Here is a 19,017-nt window from a genome sequence, read left to right on the forward strand (position 1 = left end):
TCTGTGTGTTTGAATATGTCTACAGCTGCGTCTGTCTCACCCTCCCTTCTCCTCTCCAGAGTATTTATGCAGATCACGACTATGAGGAGGTGGAAGAGCGCCTCCAACAGCCAGACTCGGGAAGTGCGCTGCCTTCTTCTGTTTATGCCACTGTCAACTTGCCTACAAATCCCTCAGACTACCTTCAGTATGCCAGTGTCAGTTTCCACAAGAGCCCCCACTGTGCCGATGAGGCCTCCGTCAGCATGTAAACAGAGGGCAAGCCCTTTCTTTCCGCAACTGACTCCTCAGCCTGTGACTATTCCCTTGTCAGAGGGATCCAAAATACCGTCAACCTCACAGTGGATCAATCTCCAGCACCAGAGGAATCATGTTATTCTACAGCCAGAGCCCATTGAACGGTGACATATCCATCTGTTCATCTGTTCAGGATAACATTTTGTGAGGAACCAAAACAGTTTTTTTTCAGTTATTTTCTACTACTCCCCATACACTTACAATCTGTGGAGAAATGTTTGTATGCTTAAAATGTATCAAGTCCTTTTAATTTTTCACTCTTGGTGTTTGGGAGATGCAGCATTTAGATTTGAGCAGAGCAAGGAAGAAGAAAATAAATTGTACTCCTACTGATGGCAACATTTTATATTCAGAAATGTAATTTCATGAACAAACAAAAACAAAACTAATGTCATTGCTCTGATCAACAAACTCAAACAATATGTAAAACCAAGAGGTCAAGAGGTATTATCAAGAGGTAAAAAAAAACAAAAAAAAAACAACAACCTCTTTATACATATATGTGTCTTATAAGGTATTTTTCTAATGTTGTAGCCCTCGCCTGGCATGGTGTTAATATTAATTGTACACATCCTATGTGTACACTGGTATCTGTGATACTTCTATGCAATATTCTGACTCACTGATTTCTTGCCTGTATTTACTGCCATCTTAACACTGTATATAAATGCTGCAGCTAATCTCTCATTTAGTCCATCTGATGTCTCTGCTAGAAGGCTTACTTACTTTGATTCATTCATACATTTACTTAAATAAATCTAAACTGTTATTTCATTCCATCATGGGTGTGCTCTTGTGAAAACCAAATGGTATAATAATGATGTAGGATGTTTACTAGACAGCCTGACATGACCTACATTATAAACCAGGTAGTAGCCTAAAGGTTAGGTAAATTTGGATTTTACATAATATTTGACATGAGCCCAATACAAGAGTTTTTTTTAATTCCACCTATTTTAGAGGGCAAGTCTAAAAACTATTGCCAAATGGTGAAACGTATCTACATTGATAGGCGTTACACTTGACCAATGACGAAGGAACAGTGAGTCCGAGGCGGAGCCACAATCTCCGGCGGAGGCTGGGTGTCGCCTGACCGGATGATGACAGAAGTTTAGTCTAATGTAGTTTTGGCATGCGATAATCCATGAATTGATCTCGCCAGTGCTTTGACCGAGACTCTTGACTCTGACTACCACTTTTGCTTAATGAAATAGACTCGCCGCGACCGAGACAGGTTGCGATCCCATCTGGGAAGTTTTGGTTTGCTGGAAGAGGGAAGCGCAGAGCGACCCGTTGGTTGTGTCTTGACCCGGGAGGAGAGCAGGGAAGAGCCCGCTGGGCCGAGGTGCCGCTATGGGGAACCGGGGGATGGAAGACCTCATTCCCCTCATCAACAAGCTCCAGGACGCCTTCAGCTCCATCGGCCAGAGCTGCAACTTGGACCTGCCACAGATAGCGGTGGTCGGCGGCCAGAGCGCAGGGAAGAGCTCCGTCTTGGAGAATTTCGTTGGAAGGTTGTACTGGCTAGTTTAATTATATGTACTGGCATCAATGACACACGATGAATGTGAAATGCATTGCTGACTGTAGTTTTTGTGTGTTGCTTCTCTTTTCATGCAAACTCCGCCGATTCTTGCGTAAAAGTCGCCAACTAAGCACTTGGTTACGCGCTCTCTGCCTCCTAGTCGTACCGTTTTTCCAACGATTTTTTTCCATTCTGGAGCTGGGCTATTCACGAACAGCAATTACGCACGTTACGCAAACAGCTGTTGATTGAAAGACAGACAGAGGGGGAGGGGGGTGATCCGTGATGTGGTTTGCCAAAAGTATCTGAAATATACTGTACGATCAACGGGGGAGATGAAAAACCCAGCCCTGGGTTTTTTTTTAGTTTTTTTTTAAGCTTATTTCAAAAGAGAACCAGAGAGTGTTCTGCTCATTTGACTGATTGGCCTTTGTCTTATTAGTGAGCCAAGCAAACCTAATTTCCATAGAGATCCCCACCCATAACCATAATCCATACAGCTCGGGGCTGTAACTTCCCTTACAGAAATATTGTTTAAAGAAAGTCCTGTTCACCTTCACCCACTGCTTCATGTTACCCATTAGGTCCTGTCAAACATTTACAAAGGCTGTTTCTCCTTGAGAATGATAGACTTGGGCTGTAAATACGTCTTTATAGGCTCTGCATTACATAGGTCTTGTCAGCTCAGGTCAAGGTTCTACTTCTATGGGCAGGGTACAAGAAGATTGTTGTCTGGTTTGATACAGTCATTTCTGGGTAAATTAATTATAAGATGATTGTAAGGCCATGCAACTTTGCATCTAGCATACCAGTATTGCCAGAGTTTGAATTTCATGATTGAGTTATAAGGAATGTGAATGAGCAGGCTGTTATGAATCATACCAACCAGCAATAAACAAACCAACCAGCCGCAAGAGAAAATGTCACTTTGCCATTTTCTCTCGCAGTTAAAACATGATAGTAACACAAAGCTTGGGGGAATATTTAATGGAGCTCTACCAGTCTCAGTGACCTGAGACCCGGCTGCTCCATTCAGACTCGGCTGCCAGAGGAGGGGGAAGAAAACAACCTTGTCCTTTCAGTGCCTGTGCTCCTGCTGTAGGCCGAACCCAGAGAGCTACGGCAGCATTGTCTCTCTACTGTATTCTGGCTTTAAGTTGAGGAGCCCGGAAAAGGGCACGTGTTACCCTGAAATCTAATAAATTTCAGAATGCTTTCATTTATTGTCTAAGCGATAGGGAATGTTGATTAGGCTGCCATGTCTCCTTTTTTTCCTGTTGCCTTTGTCTTCGGGTCCCAAGCAGTGGCTGGGGGAGACAGTAGGGGCATTGATGTGTTAGTGCTGGGGTCATCAGTGATGTCACCAGCTGCAGTGTCATGTGTATATGACACACTGTGTACCAGATAGGGTACTTAGTTGTTTTCGTGTTTGCTAATTATTATGGATGCTCCTGAATGTTGCATCTGTCATGTTGAGGTGTGCGACTCTTTTTGTGAGCTCAGTTTATTTACATTTTTTGGGGGTGAAAAATCATCTGAAACATTTCTAGAATCAGTTTTAGTATTGTTAGTATTCATGTTGAGCCTCCAGTAAGAGAGAGAGGAAGAGATGAGGAAAGGGGATGGGAATCACAGTTGTGCAACTTCCTGACTGCTCTGTCAGCAGTGGACAGGACAGTGTGGCAAGGCAAAGAGTGTGTGTGTGTGTGTGTGTGTGTGTGTGTGTGTGTGTGTGTGCGTCCGTGTACTTGTGTGCGTGTCTGTGCATTTGTGAGTGTCTGTGTGTATCTGTGTCTGTGTGCGGCCTGCTTACCTTACGGTGAAACTCGAGTCTGTCTCCCCTGTTGACCTGGAAAACACACACAAACACGCGCACAAACACATATGAATATCCTCATTGCCTGGAGAGATGTATAGTCAGTGACCTGGAAATGATTACAGTTCCATTGAACAGGAGTTTCCATTCCAATGAAAGTGTTTGTAAGGGGAAGGGAAAAGAGAGAGAGAGAAGTCTGTTTCTCTTTGTATTATTTACAATGAATTGGGTTGTAAGTCAATCTTTGCCGTGCATCAATAATGCACCCAATCAGATATAGGGCTGCCTATGTAAATGAGTGCGTATGGGCAAATGCACTATCAAAAGGGAATTGTTAGAGCCTGTACTGTTATTTGGTTGGAAGCTGACACATGCTGTATTCAGTATTATGTCTTCAGAATCTTTTTAAGATAAAATGGCAATGTGCTTGTTTATGTGGCAGTTCAATCAGTATTTAATGACAAGAAGCATCTTGTAGTCTGACTAATGATAGTTGTTTTCCTACTCTAACATTTGTTACGACATGATGTTGTAGCTAATTCCTGTCAGCCAAACTGTCATTGGCCAGGCTCTATCCATGTCACTCGCTTGTGTGTGTGTGTGTGTGTGTATGTGTGTGTGTGTTTGTGTTAAACTATATTTCTGTCTCTCCCTCAGGGACTTTTTGCCCAGAGGATCTGGCATTGTCACTCGTCGTCCTCTCATCCTCCAGCTGGTTAACAATATAGCAGGCAAGCATAAACACAAATGCATGAATACACATGAGCATGCATACTGTATACACACACAGACATGCACACATGGAGATGCTATGCTTTGGTACCTACACATACACATATGCATCGTAGATTACTCAGACATGTACAGTGCATATTATCAGCATCTTAATACAACATGTTTTATGGCTGTGGTTTAGGTTCACTCACTTCACCTCTCTATCTGCTTTCCCCCCATCACTCCCTTCACTCCCAGTTCCTGTACTATCTCTCCCTCTGCCATCTTCCCCTTCCCCCTCATTGTCTCCCTCAATTCTCCTCCCTCCCTCATCCTGTCTGTCTCTACATCCCTTCCTCCGTTAATCCATCACCCTCACGCCTGTCTAAAACTCCCATCTCTCCATTTAGAGTATGCTGAGTTCCTGCACTGTAAGGGCCGTAAGTTTGTGGACTTTGAGGAGGTTCGTCAGGAGATTGAAGCGGAGACCGACCGGATCACTGGATCCAACAAGGGCATCTCCGCCATCCCCATTAACCTCCGGGTCTACTCCCCTAATGGTAATGCACGCACGCATGCACACGGCCACACACACACACACACACTACGGTTTATGATTGTGGCTAAAATTATCAATTACTGCATGATTTCGCTATGATGTATCAGATATATATCAGTAATATTCTGTAATATTATATCAGTAATATTCTGTGATTATAAGTTGTGTAAACTAAAATCGCAATATATGATAATACACAATTAATTGAGCAGCTAATACAGGCACACATGTATTTATGTACCCAAATGCAAAAATACACACTCACTCACTTTCTCATTGCAACTTTTCTACCTCTGTCTAACTGATCCCCCCCTCCCTCCCCCTCTCCCCCCCCCGGCTTCACTCAGTGCTGAACCTGACCCTCATCGACCTGCCGGGGATGACCAAGGTGGCGGTCGGGGACCAGCCAGTGGACATCGAGCACCAGATCCGGGACATGCTGATGCAGTTCATCACCAAGGAGAGCTGTCTGATCCTGGCTGTCACCCCGGCCAACACTGACCTGGCCAACTCTGACGCCCTCAAGATCTCTAAGGAGGTGGACCCTCAGGGTAGGGGGAAGTGTGTGTGTGTGTGTGTGTGTGTGTGTAAGTGTGTTATAGTTGGGGGAAGCATATGTGTGTGTGTGGGTGTGCATGGGATCATGTTGTTGTTTTGGCATTATTTATTTGTATCTTTTTAATTACTTTTACTGTTGACGCTTCTTTAATTCTAACCCTTCCTTGCTCTGATTTGGTAGAATCTAATTTGGTACAATCTAAGCTAATTTCTTGCTGTATTATGCAACCATTATGACTGTTCCTTCTATTAATCTTTGCCCTGGCACTGTATTGTCTGAGCTGGCTCATCAGCATGATTAACAGTTGTATGATAAAATGCTTCCCTTGCAGCATGGAATTATTTAATAAGGATGACTAGAAATGTAATTAAAAAGAGGAATAATTAGCCAGTGGTGATGCAGGAGCATAATTTGGGAGGCAATTGGCAAGCTCATTAGTTTCCCTCCACCCCTGCCCCCTTTTTCCCTCCATCCCTGGGAACATAATACCCATTTCAAACTATAGGCTTGTTAATATATGATGAACTCTTGGAAGGTTAGCCCTTGGGGCTAAAAGAGATCCAAATCAAATATAAGTTATCATACAATAACCCCTTTTGCTGCTGCCAAGACAGTTCTGCAGTTATAAAATTGTCACATCAGTGTGAAAGCAGGCAATTAGTTCGGCCTACTTTAACCATACAGTAAGTTTGCTTTATATTCATGTCATGCTTGAGAGTAGTGGGTCTACATATAATTTCTTCCTCAGCTGCATTGCTAGCAGATGAGCGCTCATTTTTATTATCAATTAAACAGTGTGTGCTGTAAGTAACAGATGTTCAAAAAAGTCAAGAAACTTTTAGAAACTACTAATAGACTACTAATGTGCTGGATTTATTCATAATTCAGAATAATGTAATTAACTGATATGTGAAAATGATAAAAATCCCATCTCCAACTTGGTTAAACCTGTTAGCATGGAAATGACCTTTTTCTCCAGGCTTACGGACTATTGGTGTGATCACCAAGCTGGACCTGATGGACGAGGGGACGGACGCACGAGACATCCTGGAGAACAAACTACTGCCACTCCGCAGGGGTGAGACTGAGGACACAGTGACTGCGCATTATTTTTCATATCTTACCTGCTGAAAATGTCTGTTTTGTAAGTTATCTTCCAGTGGCCGGGGCTCATTGCTACACATTGAACTGTGCATGTTCCTCTCTGCTCTGTAGGTTACATCGGGGTGGTGAACCGCAGTCAGAAGGACATTGATGGGAGGAAAGACATCCGTGCTGCTCTGGCTGCAGAGAGGAAGTTCTTCCTGTCCCACCCAGCCTACAGACACATGGCCGAACGCATGGGCACCCCACACCTGCAGAAGGCACTCAACCAGGTAACACACACACTCCATCATACACATACACACATACAAATCGGTGAGTTATTTATATCCACTTTATCTCGCAAAGGTCACAGGGACATAAAAACTTATGATGTTTAAGCACTTCATGATGAATTACAAATTTGATCCATTGAATAAGTGAGTGCAAACGTTTTAAATTAACACAAAGTACCTGATTCTGTACATGAAATAGCATTGAATATGGGTAGGGTGACATATTTATGTGAAAAACTATTCATCTATCATCTGTTCATTTGTTGGCCAATATTTATTTTTTATTTTTTTACCAGGTAAGCAAAAAAGATAGTTCCGCACACTGTTTGCAGATAATAGAGAAAAACATTTCTTCTGTTAGTTGTGTACAGTAGTTGAACCTCCATGATTTTTCTGCACAACCATCAAACTCTTTTATCCTGAGATTTAGATCTTTCTCCATTTCTCTTTTTTTTTCTCACCTTTATCTCTCCCCAGCAACTTACCAACCACATCCGGGACACGTTGCCAGGTTTACGCAGTAAGCTGCAAAGCCAGATGCTGTCACTGGAGAAGGAGGTGGAGGAATACAAGAACTTCCGTCCTGACGACCCCACGCGCAAGACCAAGGCCCTGCTCCAGTCAGTGCACACACACAAGCAGACACACACATATGCAAATTCAAGAGGTCAAATAGATTTTCCTCATACTATGCACAATCTACAGGATGGTGCAGCAGTTTGGCGTGGACTTTGAGAAGTGCATTGAGGGCTCTGGGGACCAGGTGGACACCTCCAACTTGTCTGGTGGAGCCAAGATCAACCGCATCTTTCATGAGCGCTTCCCCTTCGAGCTGGTGAAGGTAACCAGTGCTCTGCTTTACACTTTAATATGATCCCCGTAAGATGACACCTCAGAGACCACCAGTCCTCTTAGGGACTGCAAGAAAAGACGTCACACCACAGTTGACATCACAACATAGGTAGACAGTACAACATGAAAAACAATACTAGAGGTAGATATTACAACATAATAACATTTCATGAAATTCAACATAAATGTAATCTACAATTAATGAACATTAGATCTAGAATATAAAGGATACAAGATTAAATAAAAAAAAGTTAATGTTTCCCAGTCATATGTTTAGCTGTGTAGATGATGTTTCAAATGCATTTTGGAGATATATATTATTATTTTGTATATGTGCAATTTAAATAGGATATATATTATTGGGATATTTTTATCGAGGGGAAACCAAGTGACCCAAGCAGTTTTAGTTGGAAATTATTTGTTGTTTTGTTTATTGATGTTGCAATCACTGTAAGAATATGATCATGATGTCTTCATAGCTACATTACTCAGCTGTTACAAGCCCAATACTAAGACAGCACACACACACACACACACACACACACACACGCTGTTCTTTATGTCTGGCTTTGTGTCTGTGTGTCATTATTATGCACAGCAATACGAAGCGACATTTTTATATTTTGTATAGCACAAGGAAAATACAAGCAGTTTGAAATTAATTGTATGTATCTGTGTCTCAGATGGAGTTCGATGAGAAGGAGCTGAGGAAAGAGATCAGTTATGCCATCAAGAACATCCATGGAGTCAGGCAAGTTGAGACCGTCTGCGAACAACACATCACACTTTAGCACACATTGGCTTTTGCCATCTTTATGTCTGCTTATCTGTCTGTCAGCCTTTTCCCCTGTTTCGCTGTCTATCCATACAGTTTTATACAGTTTTCCGTGTCTCCATTAGTGTACTGGCTCTTCTGTCTGGCTCTATGTTTTTGTTGTCTTTTTTTCTTCTGGCCATGACCTGTTTTTTCTCCCTGACTGCTGAGCCTCATGTCTTTCAATTTATTTTTCCTCTCTGCTTCTTCTGGTTTGTCTGTCAGTCTACCTCTTATTTGGTCTTTCTCATTGTCTGTCTGCTTATGCCTTATGTCTGTCTGTCTGTCATACTTTTCCTCTGTGTCTACCCCTCCTCTCCTGCTCCATGTCTCCATGTCTCCATGTCTGTGTGTATGTCCTTCAGGACAGGCCTGTTCACCCCAGACCTGGCGTTTGAGGCCATAGTGAAAAAGCAGATCATTAAGCTGAAAGAGCCCTGTCTGAAATGCATCGACCTGGTCATCCAGGAGCTCATCAACACAGTCAGACAGTGCACCAATAAGGTATCACTGCATGGACTCCTGCCTGGCTGCCACACCCATACATGCTGCACACACACAGGGACTGGCCCGCTTTAGACCTGCCAATGGGGCATTTTGGTGTTCACCAGATTTATTTAGTGATGTGCTGTTAGACATCATATCAGCATCCTGGGTTGAAAATAAGTAGGTAGCTGATTGCAAAGGGAGGGACTCATTCTTACAGTTCTGCATTGAAGTTCACTTGTATGAATGTCAGTGGGTATATTTTAACGTCCCGGCTGTATTGCAGTGCATTAGAGTGGTGCCTTTGAAGGGCTGTGTGGTCAGTGTGAAAGAGATTGGCTATTTCTCCCTCTGTTTTAGATAAAACAAGCTGCAGGCTGACTGTCAAACACACACACACACACTAAGCTGTAAGCACTATTGGTCCTTTAGATCATTTTGTTTTAGGTGCGAATTTTTGAAGGAGTTCCTGAGTCCTAAGAATTTTGGGAAACCTGCAGCTTGTCTTTGTTAGAACAGGAATTAGAACTAACTAAACTAAATGCCTATTTTTTTTCTTTGTCACTGTCATACTCCTTGATCTTCATCTTTCTTCTCCTTCTCGAAACTGTCTCTCTTTCCTTGCAACCTTGCAAACTATTCCATCCCAACTCCGGCTTTCAATTTTCCACCACCGTTCCCTTGCTCCTCACCGTGGCTCCGCCCCACTTCCTCCTCCTCCACCTGACATTAAACCTACAACTCCCATGATGCCTCACCACAGGACAGGCCTGTTCACCCCAGACCTGGCGTTTGAGGCAATAGTGAAAAAGCAGGTCATTAAGCTGAAAGACCCCTGTCTGAAATGCGTTGACCTCGTCGTCTGCGAGCTTGCCGCCCTGATCAGGAAGTGCACTGAAAAGGTAAACAGGAACAACGGAGAGACGGACAGAAGAAGTGATGAATATAGACAGAGGAGAGAAAGAGACGGGAGTGAAAGAGGAGAGAAAAAAAGCAGAGAATGCAGGCCAGAGCAAAGAGCAGAAAGCTGAAAGAGAGGAAGAGAGACACAAAAGGCAGATGGACTAACTTGTCACTGTCCAAGTGTTTTACCCCTGTCACTGTCAAGTGTTGTTGTGTCATCACTTATCCCTCACTGGCTTAAATCAGCACCCCTCTTCCCCTCCTCACCCTAGCTCAGTGTTTATCTCTGTTGGTGCTCAGCTGACAAATCCCCACACTGACCCTGAATCCCTACCAGCCCACTTACCCCATTGGCACAGTGATTGGTGCTTTAACAACCCCTTGCCCTGCCTCACACACTTATCCAATGAAATCTCCTCACTCCTAAGAAATTTCACTGCTTCAAAATACCACAAGCGCACGTTCGCTCTGTATTGTCGGGGGGAATTTTTCGTGTTTTTTGTGCGTTACACCCTTTTCCTGTACCCACCGTATTCTCCTTGACACCCGTAATATAACCCCGCACTACACCCCACCTCACCCAACCCTACCCAACCTCCATCTCCTGGACTCTAACTTGATCTTTTTTTCCTAATTCACCTCTGATTTGTTGAGACTCGCTACCAGCTTGAGTAAGTTGTTGGGGTTAATTACACTAACGTTGAATTCTATCATGCTGTTTTCTCACTATTGAGCCAAATGAGCAGGCATGAACACAATCTGAGTTATTATCACAACACCTACAGTATCCCCCGGTCCTCTCAAGCTGGTAGGGAAAGCCTTAGTGCATGCCTCATCAAGCTTTACCCTTATGTCTGAAAGAGTGACTTGCATAATATTTTTACTGTTTATGGTTGGGTGTAGCTGTTTAGGTGTACCCACTGTTTGTTTGCAGTGTTGTGTAGGCCTGCATGTGTGTGTGTCCTGTAATCACGGTACCCGCAGCAGTGTATGTGTGTTTTCTGTGTGTGTGTCCACAGCTGAGCTCGTACCCTCGACTGAGAGAAGAGACGGAGAGAATTGTCACCACCTACGTCAGAGAGAGAGACAGCAAGACCAAAGACCAGGTGTGTGTGTGTGTGTGTGTGAGTGGAGTGTGTGAGTGTGCGCCTGTGTGTGTGTGTTTGTGAGAGTGTAAGATGTATGTTTTTGTACATTTGTACAGTTTGTACTTCTGACGGTGTACATGTTCACCCCTGTCAGGTGCTGCTGCTGATTGACATCGAGCTCTCCTACATCAACACTAACCATGAGGACTTCATTGGGTTTGCCAAGTAAGCCATAACTCCAATAGGCAATAAACACTGTACATGTCTTTCCAAATGTCAAAATAATAATTAAGGAGTTTCTTGAAGATGAACAGAAATGGAGGTTTATCTGCAAATTTGATCTGTGCTATGCCCTTCAACATCCAAATAGGGCTGGGCGATATCAATATCACTATCACGATAATCATGAAGATCACAATATGGCTTACATATGCAAAATCACATGTTAGATAATCAAATTAATGTATGGTACTGTTCGGTGTTTTAATATATAATATTCCTTAAAATGTTTCAAACCTCATTTTGTCAGTTTCTAAATACAATTTGCTTGTTATCATTAATTTAGACTGCAGACTTGCGTGTCACGATATCCCAAAATCACCTTATTGTCACGATATGATTCCACTGAAAGACGATAAACGATAACATGGAATTATCGCCCAGCCCTACATCCAACTAATCAATGCATAGAAATCTGAAAAACAAAACAAACAAAATCCAATCGTGGCTGAGATAAGTTTGAATCAAAATGGGAGACCAAGGCAAAAAATATGTTTGTTTGTTTTTTTTAGACCAAAATCAAGACCTAGAGCTGTACAGATTACTGGGAAATGAAGAATTTGTAGAAGCATTATACAACTACACTACTAGTGCCTTGATGGCTGCATTGGAGCTGCTACAGTATGCTCATTTAGTCTCCAGTGTGTTGCAGCATGCCTTATGATGGGTTTTGAGAATGTGAATAATGCTTATATGGGATCCCCCTCCTGCAGTGCCCAGCAAAGGACTGCTGCTAACGCTACCAAGAAGAGAGTCATGCCTAATCAGGTAATGCACACACCCATATGAAACAGACACACGCCCCTTAGCAAGCCCTCACACCACTGTAGCATCATAGCAGCTGCTTTCTTCTGCTGTTTTTTTATTCCCTGTTCTTTCGGCCATTGTCTCAGCCCATCTGTCCTGTCATTACTGCCCTTTCTTTGCTTCATACTTACATACTCTTGTCTGTACCCCTCTGTCTTTCCTTTTTATTTCCCTCTCTCTTTCCCCTCTTCTGTTCCTCCTTTTTTTATGGCGCAGGGAGAGATTCTTGTAAGTACCCTACCCCCCCCCCACACACACCTCCACTGGTCACTTCCTCTTTGGATGGGTGGGGGAGTCAACGGTCACTTAGAGAAATGACATTTGTGCTCCTTGACAAGGAAGAGGAAAGAAGAAGGAAGTGAGAGAGAGAGATTTGCCGCCCAGACTAGGATATTCTGTCCGCTTATTTTCCCTGTGTGTCTGTCCATTCTGTCTCCTTGTCTGTCAGTCTGGCAAAGAGAGGGATGAAGAGAAGGTGACGTTTCACTGGAGCCTGTCATCATTTGTTTATGTGTCTCCATGTCTGTGGTGTATTTTCAGTAGATACAGTAGGGCTTGATTTGGACTAAAGGATAATTTTGGTTATTTTCAACCTGGGCCTTATTTTCCTGGTTTTTGAAAATAACGGGAATTACTCTTTACTGAATATCTGACTGTGTTGTGCTTTTATTTATAAAGAATAACTTTGAATTTGCATGGCTGCTGTGCTGCTTTTGATTGTGTCATTTCATTTATATAACAATGTATTTATGTTTGTATTTTTTCATATTATTATCTATCATAATTTAAGATTTTGTTTTTAGAATTGCACCTGCTTACTGTAGAAGCACATTACCACTCTTGTTGGGTGTGTAGTCAGCTGCTGGACTCTCTGTGCAGGTGATCCGGAGGGGCTGGCTCACTATCAACATCAGTATCATGAAGGGAGGGTCCAAGGACTACTGGTTTGTCCTGACCGCCGAGTCTCTCTCCTGGTACAAGGATGAGGAGGTACGGGTGTTTACAGGGAAACAGTGGAAGCTAAACACACCTAAATTCATTTTATTCCCCTTATTACCTGTGGAATAGAGTTCACCTACCTTCTTAGACTAACATAAATCTTTATGATGTAAATTCATAGTATATATCATGCTAAATAGTCTCAATCTGTGAAGATAAGGGCTTTAAAAGGGGCATAATCTATTACTTGTATTTTAATAAAGTCACATTTCCCAATAGAGACAAATAGCTAATGAGACATTCCAACAGTAATTGTCTATTAGAGAGGTAATATATCACGATGCAAGTGACTGTAATACTGCTTTGTGTGTGTGCATGTGTGTGTGTCTGTGTGTGTGTTTTGACAGGAGAAAGAGAAGAAGTACATGCTGCCTCTGGACAACCTGAAGCTGAGAGATGTGGAGAAGGGCTTCATGTCCAGCAAACATGTCTTTGCCATCTTCAACACTGAACAGAGGTGTGTGTGCCATAAACATGTATAACAGTGGCGTTTATGGCATTTAGCTGTTCAAATCCTTGGTTAACGATTGTGTGTGTGTGTGTGTGTGTGTGTGTGTTTGTTTGTTTTACAGGAACGTGTATAAAGACCTGCGTCAGATTGAGTTGGCCTGTGACACTCAGGAGGATGTAGACAGCTGGAAGGCTTCGTTCCTCAGAGCCGGTGTTTATCCTGAGAAAGACCAGGTGCTCAAGAGTCCATGCACATTTTAAATGCCTCATCTGCACCCACTCAATTCAGTTATATTTACAAAGGATTCAAATATCTTTGAATGTGGCCAGATAGGTGAACATGTTCAAGGCTATTACTGTAAATATAAGGGTGCAGTGGGCTCTCTCTCTCTCTCTCTCTCTCTCTCTCACACACACACACACACATACAGAAAGAGAGACAGAAACAGATACTCTACAGTCTCTCCTTCCCCCAAAACGTTAACACTGAAGAGATCTCCTCTTCCACCTCTGTCAACCTTCTCATCATCTTCTCTGTTGCTCTCTCCCTCTATCCTGATCCGTCAATCCTCACTCCAGGCTGACACTGAAGAAATGATGACTCCTAGTGACAGTGTGTCCATGGACCCCCAGCTGGAGCGGCAGGTGGAGACCATCCGCAACCTGGTGGACTCCTACATCGGCATCGTCAACAAGTCCATCAGAGACCTCATGCCCAAGACCATCATGCACCTGATGATCAACAGTGTACGTCTCTCCCTCTGTATTTGTCTCTTTATCCACCAGCGTTGGTTTCACATCACCAACCTCCAGTGTTCTTACACAGGTTTAAAAAATAATGGGTGTTGTATGGAACAGTATGGGGAAATTTTGATGATCTGTTCCAATACATATGCATACATTTTATGTATTTTCTGATCCACTGTCATTACACAGATTGGGATGGTTATTTTTTTTTGAAGATACATCTTAAGCTATATAAGTATAGTGGCCTAGCTGAATGCCATATACTGTCATATTCCCCAACCACCATCCATATACTGTACATATTGAACACAGACCAAAATCTTCAAATCCTGTGAAGAAATTAAGATCTGGTAAAAGTCTAGGCTTGTGGAAAATGTACACTGCAAAAAAAATGCCCATCTTAACAAGTCCCATAGCCCCATATTCAGTCACAAATTGTATCTTTCTGCCAATGGGGTGAAATAATTCCACTTGTTTCCAGGGCAAATTCATTTGTTTTATTTTAAAACAAGGCATATCAACTATCAAGAAAATTGATTGATTGATTGATTCAAGAAAAATCTTGAAATATGTTAATTAATCATTTTTTTAAAAGAAAAATAAGATTTCAAGATTCAGTACTAGGTGAAATGACTTAAGATGGATATTTGTTGCAGTGTAGGAAGCCAAAACTCCATATACCTCAATACCATGGGCCACGCTCACCTGTATAGGACCCAGCTGTATTTATCTCCCCTCTCCTTTCCCTCCCATCCCCAGGCTAAAGACTTCATCCACTCGGAGCTGCTGGCCTACCTGTACTCTGCTGGGGACCAGGGCAGCTTGATGGAGGAGTCTCCAGAGCAAGCCCAGAGGAGGGATGAGATGTTGAGGATGTACCACGCTCTGAAGGAGGCCCTGGTCATCATAGGCGACATCAGCACCACCACCATCTCTGCCCCGGTACCCCCACCTGTAGACGACAGCTGGCTGGCCAAGGAACATAGGTAACAAACATGAAAAAAATATATAGGAATGCACACAAACTAACATAGGCAGGTATATATGAACAGAAGACTGTATATTTAAAGTGGTAATCCATTAGATACGCGTTTCTTTTATTTTGGGGACAAACGGTCATTGCTGCGCTGCTTTTGCGCTGCACTTCAAACAGATCACAAACAGTGTTGCTAATACTGGGACGTCTTTTTCCTTGGATTTTCTGTTGATAAAGTTGAGTTTCTGTAGATACCGGTCATTTCTTTGTCTGTTGTCATGCTAACTGGGTAACTACCCAGTTCTTCTTCTATTTATTCCAAACAAAAGCTATTGCTGCTGCCAGAAATGTATAAACCACATCACAGCCTGTGCACCACAGGATTTTTATTCCTGGAAAGTCCTACCCAACACCGGGTGTACAGCAAATGTAAAAGCTTCCATGAGTATAGGTTGAATCACTATTGTGTGATATCAGTGATAGAGCAAAATGGACATGTATTTCCACGAAAATGTTGCAGATTATTACCTAAAGGTATTTAATTCTAAAATTGCTATAGTATCCACTCTGGAAAAACAAAAATTTTGCCCGATGCTCATTGCTAAAAAATCTGATTATATAATCTAAAATGTTACTAGTTTGGAAACAAAGGTCCACAGCAAATACCTTTACTAATAAACCACAGAGATTTTTACTTTTGTAAGGGTGCTGTATGTATTACATATTTTTAAATGGCGGACATCTCATTTTGAAATCAAACTCTCTCCCCACCCCGCCTGTCATCTCAGCCCTCCCCCAGCGTCCCGCCCCGCCTCAGCTACAGCGCCCCCTCCCAGCCGGCCCCCGGCAGTGAGGGGTCCCACCCCGGGTCCTGCACCCCCGCTCAACCCCTCCCCAGCATTCGGAGGGCCGCCCGTCCCTACTAGACCTGGACCCCCGCCGGGCCAAACGGCCTACGCAGCCGATCCTAACTCTGGCGCTGCCCCTCCTCTCATCCCTTCCAGACCGGCCCGCGTGCCCCCTGCACTGCCCCCCGGCATTCCCAGGTAGGAACGCACACACACACACACACACACACACACACACACACACACACTACAGACACAAACAACACAGAGTCTTTCATCTTTCTGTCTGACGCTGTTTGTGATTTTGGGACAACGGAGAGTGTAGTGGTGAAGGGTTGTATGTGCTGGCTTTTCAAAGTGGTGCTGGTGGTTTGGGCAACGTTGGTGCATGACTAGCTGATAATATTTTGCCTTGCATGTTTCTTCTTCCCCCACCCCACCCCCAATGCCAACCCTCCTCTCTCTCCCTGCAGCAGAAGACCCCCGGCTGCGCCTAACCGACCCACTATCATACGTCCTTCAGAGCCCTCCCTGCTTGACTAGACACACACAAACACCTTTCTTTTTATCCGTTTATGCACACTTTGTTTACACTTTTCTATTTCTGTTGTGTGGAGATAGTCATGAAAAGTTTTTATGCATCTTCTTATTACTACATAATTGGTATAATTGGTAATCTGATGCTGTTCCGGTTCTGTGCATTTCAGAAGCATTATGTATGTAATTTTGACTATATGTTTATGCTAGCTTTTTAACAAAGTATAACACCCTTGGATTATCTGCATTTAAGTGTTATGAAAAGGGAGATTTGATCATTTCATTGACTTTCCGGTTATGAACCAGCAAGTCATCTTGAATCTAAATATTTGTTGACTTCATTTGAAATGAAATGTGTCTGGAAACAATAAGTGATTCATAACTTGTTCATGTAACAGTAAGGAAACACTCCTTTTTAAAGGTAATTACTGCATCAGTTGTACGCTCGCTAACTTTTTGTCAGTAATCTTAGACACTAAGCACCTCAGTAAGTAGACAGGAGTTTTTGGTTAAAAATAAGTCATCTTCCTCTTAATTGTTTGCAGATGGTGATGGCTAGCAAGGCAGCCATCATATCATCTTATTAAAATTAGAATGACCAAGTCCTGAAAGCAATTAAATTTGTATGCCTTAATATTGTTAATAATATTGTGGCTGTATAGTTAGTTTCAATTACAGTTGCAATTCTTCGTAATTCTATTTTCTGGACCAATCAAGCATGAGGCAGAAGAGGAAGAAGGGTGTTGGGGGAAGGCACTGCAGTATTGGGGATGTCTTCTGGTGTGTTACTGATAATTATACAGTAGGGTGACAACAGTCTCCCCAAAACACATCACCTAACCCCACCCCACCTTTCTGCACCACTCACCCATACAGTGAAGTTTTATTCTTTCATAAAATTCTTAAAATATGTACCCAAGTGCCTTGTACACCAAAAGCTTTTGTTGATTACTTTGTAATTATTTCATCAACTCTCTGCTCGAAAAATCTGTAATGGAAAAAAAGAAAAGAATTATAAATGGACCCATTTTGCCGAAGGTGTATAAAATGGACTGAATAAAGGGATAGAAAAAATAGGTGTGGTGGCTGGTGTTTCTTCTTGCTGTTAGACGTTCTTTTCTCTATTGTTCTTCTCGACCAACACGTAACCGCCAAGCCTTTCTGTGCTATTTCACTTCAATTCCATGCTTTCATCCTCCATCTCCAAGCACAGTTAGCAAACATACATTTTGCCTTTCACCCTCTGACCCAATCAGTCATGTATTGCACATCAGAGTCCTGTCTAGGACTATATAATTGGGCACAATAGTCAAACGGAGAGAACTGCACAGATCAGGCGGCATGTTTCACTTTTCAAAGTGCAGCCCGACACGACCGAGGCTCCTCCTTCCTGGCTGGATGATGGAGCTGTGAGTTACCATGGCAACCTTGTGTTGCCAATGGCAACAGTAAAGATATTAGTGTTACTGATTGCTTTCGGGCTTTCTGTAGAGCTGCACAGGAGTGTATAAAGGTATGCAGTCCTCTGTTCTCTAGATGTCTTTCTTTCTCCTTGTTACTCTTCTCCGTCTCTCCATTCTGTTTTTTTCTATTGTGTTTGTAGGCTGTGTGGTACTGATGCACATATGATCAGAACCTCATTAGAAATCTCATCATGGTCTTCTCCTCACACAGACGACCTCCCCACCTCCCTGCTCGTCCCAACCACTGGTGATGGAATCTCAGATGTTCCCCACACTGACTTTGTCTCTAGCCACACAATGGCTCAGCCAGCAGGACCTGGTGTAGCTTGTGCTTGTTGAACTTGGCAGGAAAACTACAGGTGTGCGGAAGTGTTTCTGTTGTCTAGAGCTGTCAATTAATGAATGTTTTCTCTTTCATTAGAAATTGAGAGACAGGAAAGATGATGAGGATGAAATGTGACAAAGGTCAATTGCTGGGCCAAAAACCTCACAGCATCGTGTGTGTGGTGTTTGCATTAGTACCTGTGGCGTTGTCATGTTGATAAATCAGTAAAACTGATTTTTATATTTTTGTCCTACAAATAATGGCAATCATGCAAATTGCATCTGTAGATAAAGTGTAATACTGTATTTACAGAGTATGTAATGTTAATCTTGTTATCTAGTTATCAAAGACCAATACATATTTGTGAATATTAATATGCTATTAATACGTTATCAGAAATGTGTTACATGCATCTCATTCCTGTACTAATTCTCACTAATTGTCTGAAGTTTAGAAATACCTTTTAACCTCTCTCTCTTTTTTATCTTCCTACCTCTGTTTACATGATCATTCCTGGGTCCCAGAAATATTGTTTTCACGTCTACTGACAGGGAACAATGACTCTGACCCATGACCCGCTCCTTGGTGATCTAG

The 19,017-nt window shown here is 42.7% G+C and overlaps 2 protein-coding genes across 9 annotated transcripts in view; both read left to right on the forward strand.

Moving 5' to 3' along the window:
* Positions 1 to 1,009, forward strand: part of LOC139664583 (polymeric immunoglobulin receptor-like) — an 8,166-nt gene extending 7,157 nt beyond the window's left edge. The window contains exon 12 of the mRNA XM_071543463.1: positions 60 to 1,009. Within this exon, the coding sequence (XP_071399564.1) occupies positions 60 to 251 (192 nt within the window). The 3' untranslated portion in view covers positions 252 to 1,009. The remainder of the gene's footprint in view (positions 1 to 59) is intronic.
* A 393-nt stretch (positions 1,010 to 1,402) lies between these two features.
* Positions 1,403 to 17,694, forward strand: LOC139664584 (dynamin-2-like). 8 transcript variants are annotated; one of them, XM_071543469.1, is made up of 21 exons: positions 1,403 to 1,811; positions 4,296 to 4,369; positions 4,763 to 4,912; positions 5,259 to 5,462; positions 6,450 to 6,548; positions 6,686 to 6,846; positions 7,327 to 7,469; positions 7,555 to 7,690; positions 8,385 to 8,452; positions 8,881 to 9,019; positions 10,924 to 11,010; positions 11,147 to 11,217; positions 11,985 to 12,039; positions 12,295 to 12,306; positions 12,958 to 13,068; positions 13,425 to 13,534; positions 13,650 to 13,761; positions 14,107 to 14,274; positions 15,034 to 15,260; positions 16,039 to 16,296; positions 16,572 to 17,694. In XM_071543469.1, exons 1-21 carry the CDS (start codon positions 1,651 to 1,653, stop codon positions 16,639 to 16,641), a joined length of 2,616 nt encoding a protein of 871 aa, XP_071399570.1. In that variant the 5' UTR covers positions 1,403 to 1,650; the 3' UTR covers positions 16,642 to 17,694. The 8 variants fall into 8 exon arrangements, with proteins under 8 accessions (XP_071399570.1, XP_071399571.1, XP_071399568.1 ...); XM_071543470.1 differs by having other exon boundaries at positions 16,575 to 17,694; XM_071543467.1 differs by lacking the exon at positions 12,295 to 12,306 and adding an exon at positions 12,527 to 12,553.
* The last annotated feature ends 1,323 nt before the right edge of the window (positions 17,695 to 19,017 follow it).

Source organism: Centroberyx affinis, unplaced genomic scaffold (genome assembly GCF_046629955.1).
Source record: "Centroberyx affinis isolate AG114_WGS23_722 - 3 ecotype Tasmania unplaced genomic scaffold, CSIRO-AGI_Caff_v1 ptg004317l_1, whole genome shotgun sequence".
NCBI classification, from domain to species: Eukaryota; Metazoa; Chordata; class Actinopteri; order Beryciformes; family Berycidae; genus Centroberyx; species Centroberyx affinis.